General features: G+C 41.0%; 1 protein-coding gene across 1 annotated transcript; it reads left to right on the top strand.

Annotated features, from left to right (window-relative positions):
* Positions 1-6540: 6540 nt before the first annotated feature.
* On the top strand, positions 6541-12820 carry LOC311495532 (cytochrome P450 2J5-like). Its single transcript, XM_084555018.1, has 11 exons — positions 6541-6782; positions 7313-7475; positions 8677-8829; positions 8914-9074; positions 9350-9418; positions 9533-9637; positions 9736-9871; positions 10553-10638; positions 10847-10948; positions 11041-11182; positions 11268-12820. The coding sequence occupies exons 1-11, from the start codon at positions 6621-6623 to the stop codon at positions 11459-11461; spliced, it is 1473 nt and encodes a 490-aa protein (XP_084411144.1). The 5' UTR covers positions 6541-6620; the 3' UTR covers positions 11462-12820.
* Positions 12821-13393: the final 573 nt, after the last annotated feature.

Here is a 13393-nt window from a genome sequence, read left to right as displayed (position 1 = left end):
ACCTCAGTCTTGAGTGAGTCAGGGATGACATATTGGAAGCGCTTTGCCTTGGTCTTCTGATCCCTTGAAATCCTGTACAGCACACCATTACTCACAGTTAGCCTATCCCAGTGCTTCAAGTATTTTGTGACGGAGACAGACTCCTTAAACCTTTCTCTCCTAGAGGGCCTCCGACGTCTCTCAACGTAGTACACAACACGAGAGAGAGTTCTGTCCTCCAACTGCTTGTCACGGAGGTCCTTTTCGGTGTAGGCAGGTAAGGTGTCCTGTCCAGGTGGAACCAACTGAGGTAAATACTGCAACACTTCAACAGCGCGGGCTCTCGGACCGGCATCCCACTCAATGTGCGACTGTAGCACAGCAGACACATCCTCCGCTGCAACAGACTGAGTGTGCATTTGTAGTTGACTGCATGTGGACTGGGCATCAACACTCACTGGAAAGGGTTTCTTGTGACCACTGGATGACCGGAAGGCATTTTGGACGGAGGAATTAGACACATCCTTGACCTCGGTGAGAAGACCTACATAGGGTTCAGCGAGCAGCCTATGGCCAACGCTCTCCTTCACAAACGGCATACGGCTCAAGGCATCAGCCACAATGTTCTGCCGACCTGGGATATACTTCATATGGAAGTCGTAACTCGCCAACTTGGCCACCCAGCGTTGCTCACAACAGTCTAGCTTTGGCTTTGTCAGGATGTGAGTTAGCGGGTTGTTATCAGTCCAGACTGTGAATTTGTGGCCTTTCAGCCAGTGACTGAACTTGTCGCAGACTGCCCATTTCAAGGCCAGAAACTCTAACCTGTGAGCTGGGTAGTTCTTTTGGGACTGAGACAATGACTTGCTGGCAAAAGCAATGGGCCTGGCTTGTGTTTCACCCTCCTGAACCTGAGACAGAACAGCACCTATGCCATCCAGGGATGCATCAGTTGACAGCATGAAAGGACTCAACTCAACTCAACTCAACTTTATTTATAAAGCCCTTTAAAACAGCTGTGGCTGACACAAAGTGCTATACATAAAATACAACCTAAAATATAAGACATCAAACATAAGAGACAATATAAAAGCAATAAAAACAATATAAAAACAATAATAAATGATAAACAGTATTAAAATAATAATAAAACAGAACAGAAAACAGGGTCTCATGCTGTGTTAAAGGCCAAAGAATAAAAAATAAAAATGGGTCTTAAGATGTGTTTTAAAAATGGACAGCGAAGGGGCTTGTCTGATGTGTAGGGGGAGATCGTTCCATAATTTAGGACCGGCAACAGAAAAGGCTCTATCCCCTCTGAGCCTCCGTTTGGCCCTTGGTACCTCCAGGAGCAGCTGATCAGCTGACCTGAGGCACCGGGCAGGAGTGTAAGGATGGAGCAGCTCAGAGAGGTAAGGCGGGGCGAGACCATTTAAAGATTTAAAAACAAATAAAAGAATCTTAAAATGGACTCTAAAATGCACAGGCAGAGGTGGGAGGCGGGTGAAATCTGGATGTGCAAGGACAGCACTGTGAATCAGTGAGGACTTCAGGTGTTCAAAAGACTGTTCCTGCTCTGCCGTCCAGTCAGAGGCACACAACTTCCTGCCTGACAGTTTGGTCTTATGGTGTTTACCTTTTCTTTTCCCACCCTTCAGCGGATCAAAGAGCGGCAGAGTACCTGGGCACGAAGTGCTGATAGTAATTTACCATGCCCAAAAAGGACCTTATCCTCTTCTGAGATGGGGTCACACCGTCAGGCTCCATGAGGTCAGTGGTCATCAGGGGAGGGGCTACAGAAGCCCAGGAGGTTCGCAAAAGGCAGAGTGCAGGAAGGTAATTTCCACAGGAAAAGTTAATAAAATAATAGTAAATGAAAATAACTCATAGAGATAAAATTCACAAATACTCAAAATAATTATAAAATAATAAATAAAACTTACAAATACAAATTGGAAATAATAATTAGTAGTGCATTTTTAACTCTGTTACATCCGCCTCCCACCTCTGTCTTATATGTTCAGAGTTATGTACATTTGTTAACAGAAATATATAATTTACTAATTATTTTCTTATCTCCGTGACTTATTTGTGTAATGAGAAACTTTTCTATAAAGGTAGGTCTTATAAGTTTTCCCCAATCCTTGTGCTGAGAAAAGATCTCAGCTGTAGATATCTGAAGAAGTCTGTCCCGGGGAGACCAAATTCATTTTTCAACTGTGCAAATGTTTTCCGATTTCCATCCTTAACTAATTGGTACAGATGGTTTAGTCCATGGTCTGACCACTTCTTAAAACCAGAATCTAAATTGTTAGGAGTGAAGGTCCTCATGAGTCCCATATTTGCTAGTGATGAAAGTATCTTTGGCAACCCAAAGGCTGACTGTATTTTATTCCAAATTCTTAAAGTGGTTTTTGTCCTGTCCGCCATTTCCTTTATAGGAGTGTCTAGAAAGGCCAAGACTGATTATCATTATAGTCCCAAAGACTCTGGGCACATACTTTTCTCGATATTAAGCCATCATGTAAAAGTACCATTCTGAATCCATACTATAAGTGGCTTCATCTGTGCAGCCCAAAAATAATATCTTAAGTTTGGAAGTTTAAGACCTCCGTCCAATTTCAGTGACTGTAAAATTTTAAGTCTAATTCTAGGGCGTTTGTTTTGCCATATAAATTTTGCTATCATTTTGTCAAGGTCATCAAAGGTTATTTTTGGAATTTCCACAGGTAACATCTGGAATAAATACAATAGTCTAGGCAAGACGTTCATACGGATACTTTCCACACGACCCAATAGAGACAGTGGAAGTGAGGACCATCGTTCTAGATCATTACTAATGTGCCGAATTATTTTATTGTAATTTGCATCATACAGATTGTGTAGGGATTGGGGTATATAAATACCAAGGTATTTGATGCCTTCTCTAGGACACTTAAAACCACTTTGCAGCTTAACACTTTCTGAAACAAGACTGTTCACATCCATAGCCTCCGTTTTGTCCACATTAACTTTATATCCAGAATAATACCCATACCTAGAGATGAGCTCCTTAAGATATGGTATAGTGGATATGGGTTCTCTTAAATACAGCAAAACATCATCCGCGTATAGTGATATTTTGTGTTCTTCTTTATTTATTGTAATCCCTTTTATGTTAATATCATCTCTAAGAAGCTGGGCTAGTGGCTCAGTGCTAATGGAAAATAGCAAGGGTGACAAAGAGCAGCCTTGTCTGCATCCTCGTTCTAGTGTAAATCTCTCTGATGGAACACTGCCACCAGTGTTGGGAACGTTACTTTAAAAAAGTAATTAGTTATAGTTACTCACTACTTGTTCCAAAAAGTAACTGAGTTAGTAACTGAATTACTCTATAATAAAAGTAACTCGTTACCAGGGAAAGTAACTATTTGCGTTACTGTTTAAAAAAAAAAAAGTTGCTATATGTCAAATAATTTGGATTTTTTTGAGCAGTTTTCACAAGTCAGTTGAAATGACTAGAACAGACAGGTGTTTGTACATAACTTTCGATATTTATATATATATTTTATAATTATATTTATATTAAATTTATTTTTATAATATTTATATTTCGGTAGGGTTGAGACGGCGAGCTGTCATCTGTGGTGGAGGTATCGGTGTTTTTGGCCACTAGCTTTGTAGATGCGTGTGTCGTTGTGAGATGCTTCATTAAATTAGAGTTGCTTACAACGGATGTCGAGAAAGTCTTCGCTCCTGGACATAATGTACACATTACATGCACGTTCCTCCCTTTGACCACAATGATTTTTTTTATTTATTGAAGTAGTGCTTATATCTCCACCTTGAAAATGCCAACTTTTCATCGGATTGCTCCTGACTCGCCATCTCTGCTGCTTCATCGAATCTCTGTTTAGCTGTTGGGTGTGTGTGTGGCGCGTGTGCTGTCATGTGTGTAAAACCACTGGCTCTGATTGGCTACCATGAAACATGACTCTGCCTTAGCCAATCATAATCGCTTACCTCGTTATTAACCCACCTCCTCACTAGCGGTGAGCCAGGGGTGCGTTCGGATTACACAGTTTATTCAATCAATGCATAGTAACGCACCGCATTTAACCTCCAGTAACGTTAACGGCGTTGTAACGACGGGAAAAGTAATTAGTTAGATTACCCCGTTACTGAAAAAATAACATCGTTACCTAACGCCGTTCTTTTAAACGGTGTTATTCCAAACACTGACTGCCACAGTTCTGATGCTCTAAACAGATAATGAAGCAGATTTCTTGGTTAAAATGTTGAACAGCAGGTTACTCAGCAGATCAGTCATTGTTGGTTGTCCCAAAGACAAAGAGGAAGATGAGAGGTGACCGTCCCTTTGCAGTTGCTGGCCCCAAACTGTGGAACAATTCGCCGTTGCACATTAGACAGGCCGACTGTCTTCCTCATTTTAAATCCTCTCTTAAAACACATTTTTTTTCTCTTTGGCTTTTAACTCAGCATGAGATGTTGGTTCTTATTGTTTACATGGTTTGATTGGTTTTATGATTTAAATCTTGTTTTTAATTTTTCTTTGTGTTTTTATATTCTCATGTCTGTGTACAGCACTTTGGCCAACCTCGTTGTTTTTAAAGTGCTTTATAAATAAAGATTGATTGATTGAATGATACTAATGAGGTTTCACCACACTATTTGAAGGTTATGTCTTATTTGAGCTTACACCCACACTCCGTTTTCCGGTTAGGCACTGGTCAGGTTGGCCCACAGTGGCAGCGTGCATGAGTGCAGCGGCTCAGGACCAACCCTCCATGTCTGACCATGTAATTTTGTTATATGATACTTGTATAATATAATGACAAATAAAAGCTCTTAATTAATAAATTTATCTATATTAATTCAGCATAATTCAGATTCAGAAAACTTTGTTTTTAAGGCACATGTGAGCAACATGTTGTGAAGAACATATACTTTTAAGAACAGAAAATAGAACAAAACACACAATATATGCAAAAAACGCTGCCATAAATGTTTGAAACTTTCCAAACTGTCCATGAGGACATAAGCATAACTGTATGAACGTAAACCGGAATTACATGGATTATTCATTCATTCATCTTCTGTGAATGCTTGTCCTGTGAAGGATCGCGGGGGTGCTGGAGCCTATCCCAGCTGTCATTGGGCGAGAGGCAGGGTACACCCTGGACAGGTCTCCTAACACAGAGAGACAGACAACCATTCACACTCACACCTATGGCCAATTTAGAATCACCAATTAACCTAACCAGCATGTCTTTGGACAGTGGGAGGAAGCTGGAGTACCTGGAGAGAACCCACACAGACACAGGGAGAACATGCATACTCCACACAGAAAGGCCCCAGCCTCCGAATAATAAATAATAATAAATATCAATAGTTATTGGGGTAGTTGCAGAAAAAAAAACATGTGAAAGTTGCTTATAAAAAGCTATTTACATTCACATAATTATGAATGTTTAGAAGTTATCAGCACTACTGTCATGGCGTTGAATTTTGAGTGTTTTCTGTAACCTTGTTTTTTTTTTCATGTTTCCTGTTTTATTTTGTAGTCTTGTTGGATCTAAGTGTACCTTCCTGTCTGTCTGTCTGTGTGTTTGTCTGTCCCCGCCCCTGTGATTCCACTAACCTGTTTTCTTGCCTTGCCTCTTTTTGCCTGCATGCTCCGCCCCTTGTTGGTCTCAGCTGTTTCTTGTTATTCCATCAGCCACGTGTGTGTGTGTCAGAGTGCACATTATAGCCTTTCCCTTTGTACTTTATCTGTGATGTTACCCCCGTTTGTCTTACACTCGTGCTCCTTAGTTCTCGTCTTGGTTTTGGTTCTTGCCTGTTGTTTTCTGGAGTAGTGTTTTTGGATTACCCTCCCATCCCTGCAGCGCTTTTTGTTCCTCATCTTGTAAGCTGTTATTAAAGTCATTATGTTTCCCCTTTGTGTCCTGCACACAACAGGAATTGTCACACGTACAGTTTCTCACGTTACAGCCTTACAAGTGAAATACTATTCGGTGAGACAGGACAACAAAATATTATAAATAGAGGGACATCAAGGGTTCTGCTGGACTACTATAGACATTTGAAATAAAAACATGAGAATGAGAGAAAAGAGACCGGTGAAAGGTTTCCCCCTGTATTATTTACATGGAAGTTATCTTTCAGCTTTTAAAAATTGCTGGCTTTGCTTATATTGTTGTGTTCTGGTCACATGGAGGCGCTAGCAACCTACCTTACAACAGACGCACCTTTTTGTGTATGGCAGACCGACACTGCAGAAGTTTCAATGGGGCTGACTCTGTTCTCTACATTCGTATTCAACTCAGCCCTGACGCACCGAGCCAACATATAGGCTTTAGTGTTTTGATATCAAAGGGTGGCAGTGCTCTGCCGTGAGAGAACTCGTGATGAATTCAGATGTTATTCATTTCTCAACACTAAAAGAAGACGCTGCTTTATCTGTGCTGACTTTAAAACCACCCACTCTGTTTGTGGCTCTCTTTGACAGCCTCTCTAAACTGTTATAGAGAAAAAAAGGACTCCCACAGAAAAGGGAAGGGCTAAGAGACGAGCTGCCCCTTTTGTTCAAAGTCAACGGTCGAGCCTTCTCACTTTACTTCAGCCCAGTCCGTCTCACCATGTTTGTTTCAATAGTCCTGGTATGGATCTGCGTTTTCTTCATCGTGCTTCAACTCAAATCCCGGAGGCCGAAGAACTTTCCGCCGGGACCCTTTGCCCTGCCCATACTGGGTAATGCATTGCACCTGAACCCAGAGAACCCCCTGAATGACTTTGAGAGGGTAAGGAAATCCCTAAAATGAACACTATTGATCTTTAACTGCTTTAAAGATGAATGAAATTGCTAGAATTAATACTTAAATACGTCTAAATTGTTAGTTACTAACGCTTATCTCCAGTGCTTTGTTGTTCCTGACAGTTTCAACAGTTCAAAGTTGTAGCACTGTTAAATTTTAGACGATGAATAAAAACCCATTGGCTATTAAAAATGAAATCCATGAGGAAGCCGCAAAAAAACAATAAAGCATGTGACTGCACACGAGGTTATTACTGTGTAGTTGACTTCTGACATAGTTGACAACAGGAACCCAGTTATTAGTGCAAGTCATTGGGTGTGTTCTACCTTCACGTGTTGATAAAGCAATGTAGGTAAAAGGGGTTTAACCTATGGTGTTCAGTGTAGTGAAAAGCCACCTTTAAAAACAATGACTCATGCCTAATTACACAAACGGCGTTCAGAGAAAGTAAAATCCAACCGTTGCATCAAGCATGCACTTTTAACTGTTGTCTTGACATGTCTCGTCCATCCCAGCTGAGGAACACGTATGGAGACGTCTACAGTATCTTCATTGGTTCCAGACCAGCTGTGGTCATCAACGGGATGAAGGCCATCAAGGAGGCTATAGTGATCAAGGCTGTTGATTTTGCTGGACGACCCCAAGACCTTTATGTTAACGATGCCACCAAGAAGAAAGGTATACTAGAGATGCTTACACAGATCAGCCACAACATTATGACCACTGACAGTAAATAACATTGAGCATCTTTTGACAGTTCAGTGTTCTGCTGGGAAACTTTTGGACCTGGCATTCACTGGTGTGGATGTCACTTAGACATGTAGCACCCACCTAGACCAGACCAGACACCTCCACCCCCATAGCAATGACACTCCTTGATGGCAGCAGCCATCCCCAGCAGGATGCAGCCTGAACAACTAAAACAAAACGTGAAGAACAGCGCAAGGTGTTGACCTGGCCTCCAAATTCACTAGATCCCAAACTGATCAAGTATCTGTGAATTTGGAGGCCAGGTCAACACCTTGTGCTGTTCTTCATGTTTTTTTGAGTTCTTCGCAAACTGTTTTTGTGTGCATTCCTGTGTCAGGCTGCATCCTGCTGGGGATGGCTACTGCCATCAACTAGTGTCATAACTATGGGGTGGGGGTGCCTGGTCTGTTCTAGGTGGGTGCTACATGTCTAAGTAACATCCACATGAATGAATGCCAGGTCCAGAAGTTTCCCAGCAGAACATTGAATTGTCACAAGATGTTCTTGTCAATGTTTAATGCAACCAACTTCATATTGGGATTCATAGGCTAAATACAATAGTAACTTCACACTCCTATCCGTTTTAACATGTCACTAATTAAAATCAAAACTAGTATACTGTGAGTACATTTAAACCATAAATGTTGTGAAACTCTGCATTCTATTATTCCTAAAGACCTTATTTCCATTTGCTTTCTAAACAAAGGTCATGATTTAAACATTAACATGGATTGCTTCACTTGCCTCTACCGGTTCTTGTATCTTGTACCCATGTATGTTGCCAAATAAAGATAAAACGCGGCAGTGTAGACCAGTCAGAAATATATTCCAAATGTGGTGATCAGATTTCAGAATATTCATATTCGAATCACTATGCTAACAACACAAGAAAGCAAAGTCTGTATTTTCAGTGCAAGTTATTAAGACACTTGACTGTTTTAAAGTGCAACTTTGCAGTGTTTGCTCAGGTTTTGAATTACATGAATACAATGCAATAAAGCTCTTTGGAGATTAAATCACAAAACAGACAAGAAAGTAGCTCAAGAACAAAACTGTGCTGATCACACATGATGGTGACATTTTGGAAAAATGTTTCATTGGCTCTTTGTGCTGCTGCATCTGTTCTTAGGAGTGATTCTGGCTGATTATGGCCCTTTTTGGAAGGAACATCGCCGCTTTGCTCTGATGACCTTAAGGAATTTTGGTCTGGGGAAGAATTCAATGGAGGACAGAATTCATGGAGAGCTTGAATACACCGTTAAAACGCTGGAAAAGACCATTGGTCCGTCATCTCTTGTTCCTCTAAAGTTCTTTTGTGTTTTCGCACAATGCTGTGACGTTCATTAGTTTGTGTTATGTTTTACAGGCAAAACCATGAGTCCTCAAATCATGTTTCACAACGCATCCTCCAACATCATCTGTCAGGTTCTGTTTGGTACGCGCTACGATTACGACGATGATTTCATCAAAGTGATTGTTCAGTGCTTCACTGAGAATGGCAAGATAGCTAATGGGCCGTGGGCGATGGTGAGTCAAAGTACGCTTCTGAGGTCAACAATCTGGCACATCTTTATTCAGCGTGTGGTCTGCAGCCATGACAGCAGCTCTGCTTGGCTAATATTAGCATGCCAGCATGCTTAACAGAAGGACTGACATGTGCTTTGCAGGTGTAAGAGTTTACCAAGTTTACCATCACAGGTTAGGGCTAAATTAAATTCACAGCTCTTCCTATAACCAGGAAGCAAAATCTACATATCTGGACACAAATGAACAAATGATTTATCCTTGTTTTTTTTTTACAGCTGTATGACGGTCTTCCCTTAGTTCGTTACCTGCCACTGCCCTTCACCAAGGGCTTTAGGAATGTTGAGGTAAGAAAAAATACATATAATAATCGTAGGATAAGGAGTATACTGATCAACATGCAGTGATGATAAAAAAAGAAGAAGGAAATTCACACAAATTATGAATTATTTGTCTTTTAGATGTGTTATAAACTTCTAACGCCTGTGGTGGCCGAGCATAAGAAGACAAGAGTCCCTGGAGAGCCACGAGACTTTGTTGACTGCTATCTGGACGAACTGGAAAAGGTTAGGGTTAGGGTTAGGGTTATTTTTATTTACGTTTTGCATTTTTTGCCTCTCCCATACTGGCATTTGTCTCACAATGATCACTGTCCTGTTTTCAGAGAGGCAATGAGACCACATTTTCAGAGGACAAACTCATTGGGAACGCGTTAGACCTTTACTTTGCCGGGACTGACACCACCTCCAACACCCTGCTCACCGCTTTTCTTTACCTAATGAACTACCCAGAAGTACAAGGTACACCTGCACATGTAAATATTTCTGTCTGTCTAAAATTTGCATTATATTTTGCTGCAATTTAAACCTTTCTCAGTGGACGCAGTTTTGAAAGCACACGTGTAAATGATAACATAAAAGAGGGCTCCATTTCATTTACGTGTACTACAAAGCCATGGACACACAGTTGCATGTCATATGCAAGGACAATAAATGGAAATCAACCATAGCTTCAGCTGACGTGTTGTACTGGCATCTGTCACTCTGCTGTATTATCATATTCTCAAACAACAAACTGGAGGGTACCAGGAAGTGGAACCCAGATAAAACATGGGTGTTGGCAGGTACATAGCTAGTCACAGACCTCTTTATATGTTCAGCTGCTCCATGCACAGTGCAGACAGACAATGTAGCTCACAAACATTGGCTGCTGCTCCACAAAGATCTTCTGGAAGCTGGCCAGTCAGAAAAAAAAGTGTGTTTTTTAAGGAGTGGGCCTTAAAGAGACAGGAATTAAAAAGGCTTTAGAATGCATGCTCTTGGTTGCATAAAAGGCCAGGTGGCCAGCGTGGGATTAATAGGGATTTTACAAACATGCAAAGCTATTCCATAGTTTCAGAATGAAGATCTTGAGCTGGAAAGAATTGTAATATATCCCCGCCTTTGTGTTTGAAAATGTGGAATGTTAACCTGCTCATACAGAGCGCTGTCAGCAGGAGATAGACCAGGTGTTGGATGGGAAGTTTCGGGTCAGTTTCGAGGACAGACACAACATGCCTTACATGCAGGTAATACAAACTGTCCAAAAGCGATTCTTTGACACTGAACTAACCTGCATGCGCGAAACAAAGTCGGCTAAAGGGAGTAAGGGGACTTTTTTGCCTTCTTGTTGATGCTTTATTAGTATGTGTTTCTGTTGCTGAAACTGCATTGGTTTCATTCTCCTCCAAGTCAGATAATTCATAAGAAGAGTTGTTTACATCTCTCTTCATCCAGGCTGTGATCCATGAAGCCCAGAGGATTTCCAACACCGTTCCACTCAGCGTCTTCCACTGCACCACTAAAGACACACAGCTCATGGGGTATTCCATCCCCAAGGTAAGACGGTTAAACAGATGTTGGCAACACAGGCAACAACATGAAGAGCTGTCCTTTATGCGTTTAGTTCTTGTGTTTCATCTTCTCTTCAGGGTACAATGATCATTGAGAACCTGACCTCGGTGCTGAATGAAGAGGGACAATGGAAGTTCCCTCACGAATTCAACCCTGAAAACTTCCTTAATGACCAGGGAGAGTTTTTTAAACCAGAAGCCTTCTTGCCTTTCTCTGCAGGTACAAGAGCACAAAAAGTGCATCACATTTGGAGCGACATGCACAGGCACAGTTAGTCTTGACGTCTTTTTTTTCTTTGTCTCAGGTTCTCGGGTGTGTCTCGGAGAAGGTCTGGCTCGTATGGAGCTCTTCCTCATCATTGTGACTCTGCTGAGGAAGTTTAAGTTCATCTGGCCTGAGGATGCAGGGAAGCCAGACTTCACTCCGGTCTATGGAGTCACTTTGACTCCCAAACCTTATCACATGAAGGTTCAACTCAGGGAGGGTGTTAGTCAGTAAAAATACACAGGAAAACAAAAAAGGAATTTATTTTGTTTGTGCCACCATTGATGGCTGATGACAACAGACGTAATGAAATACAGGGCCTGTTTACACCTTGCATTAAAATCTGATCCAAGCCGGTCAATTGGAATCGGATTGCCCAGATCGGATCTTAATGCTAGATCTGAACAGGCCCGTGAAGTTTGAGGAGGGCATTTATGGGAATCAAATGTTTCTGCCCACTGTGGAGCATTAAATCAGCCAGAAATGAAACCGAACCAAACATTATTGGCAGCACTGTCTCCTTCCCTCCTGGAAATTTGTCACATTATTCATGTTAAATGTATTTATGTGATCTTACATTGGATCATATTTGTGTAGTCCTTTCAATAGATTAAAATATTTAGTCAACGTTAATCAGATGATATTGATAATGAACAAGTGATCAACGCAAATCTATCACTCTTAACATGTGCTCTAAATGTACTTTAAAAGGGATATTTTTCAAGTTTATAATACTCTTATTAATCGACAAATATGCTTGCTTTGTGCAAATGTTATAACTGTTATTGCAATGTCTAAAACAATGACAAATACTGTCATTTTGCTATAGCTGTTGAAAGTTCGTTGCTTGTAGAGTTGTTTTAGGCTTGCATAGTCAATTCAGTTCTTGTCAGAATATAAGACGCCATTTTATTATGGGGCGCGTTTCAAATACCTCTGCTGGCAAGTGGATAATCCTCCACGCAATCAGACCCATTTTGTTGTGAACAAATTCAACTAAGTGGCGCTCAGGCTACTACTCTATTGTCCATCACCACAAAACGAGTAACTTACCCCCATGCCATGTTTGTCGGCGGATGAACTTCTTGCTGGTTTCCATCCTAGAGTTGTCCAGGCGTTTCTTTGTTGCAATTTGCAATGGGGGAAGGGGGAGGGCTCTCTGCTCTCGGTGGCATTAACTCAGTTCACATTGATAGTAAATGCAAACAACTTTGTTCTTATAGAGATAACCATCAGCCAGGGTATTGAAGCTGAACTTGTGGTTCAAAAGATTAATTTCTTTATCAACTCCTGCTTGTTTATTTTGATTTGCTTCCTCCTCCTTTTGGGATTTTTGGCAGCTTTGAGACTACAGGGGCAGTGTATACGTATGTGACTGCACTACTAATTGCAATGTTGTAAAGGATCCAAAATGAAAGGGCTATTATTTAGTTATAATTACTTTTTCATTTTATTGATCCACTCTTCTGTTATGAACATTTTTTTTTTGCAATGGAACAAATATACTTAAAGTCTGTGGACACTTTAATCTTTAATCTGGGAGAGAAAAGATAAAGAGGCAATAAATTTAAACTTCAGGTGGATTTAAAAATTTTTATGAATGTCACTTGATTTTATTGAGACGACTTGGTTTTTGTTTGCCAGTGTTTATTAACAGTTTCTAAAAATTGTAAATGAACAAAATTAAATAAACCAAAGGAAAATAAATATTGTCCAGTCAATAATTGATTTGAGAAGCCAACACAAACTGCACATAAAGACACCAGCAACACGTTTCCTCTATCTCTGAACCATCGCCTGTGTCTGTTTGATATTTCCTCACTCAGAGGAACAAAGTCCGCAGGCAGAGGGGGCAAGGCAATGGGCTGAGCTCCCCTTTTTATAGCAAAGGCAACCAGACAGGCATTGGAGTTCAGTCCGATCCATCGGCACCATGTTTGTTTCACTTGTCCTGCTATGGCTTTGCGTTTGGTTCATCTTCCTTCAACTTAAACCACGGAGGCCCAAGAACTTTCCACCGGGGCCCCGTTTCCATACTGGGGAACATTTTGCACATGAGCCTAGACAACCCCCTGAAGGACTTTGAGAGGGTAAGAAAACTGCAGTTATATAAGCATGAGTGTTTTAGGAAAAACTGCCGCTCGTCTAAATGTGATTGCATAACGT

Source organism: Chelon labrosus (genome assembly GCF_963514085.1).
Source record: "Chelon labrosus genome assembly, chromosome: 11".
In the NCBI taxonomy this organism is placed as follows: domain Eukaryota; kingdom Metazoa; phylum Chordata; class Actinopteri; order Mugiliformes; family Mugilidae; genus Chelon; species Chelon labrosus.
Note: the sequence above shows the minus strand (reverse complement) of the source record. Positions and strands in the feature narration are given on the sequence as shown.

Coding starts and splice junctions, on each gene's coding strand:
- LOC311495532 (XM_084555018.1), top strand. CDS start 6,621: ATGTTTGTTTCAATAGTCCTGGTATGGATCTGCGTTTTCTTCATCGTG. Junction 9,872..10,552: donor GAACTACCCAGAAGTACAAG/GTACACCTGCAC, acceptor CTGCTCATACAG/AGCGCTGTCAGCAGGAGATA. Junction 10,639..10,846: donor ACAACATGCCTTACATGCAG/GTAATACAAACT, acceptor CTCTTCATCCAG/GCTGTGATCCATGAAGCCCA.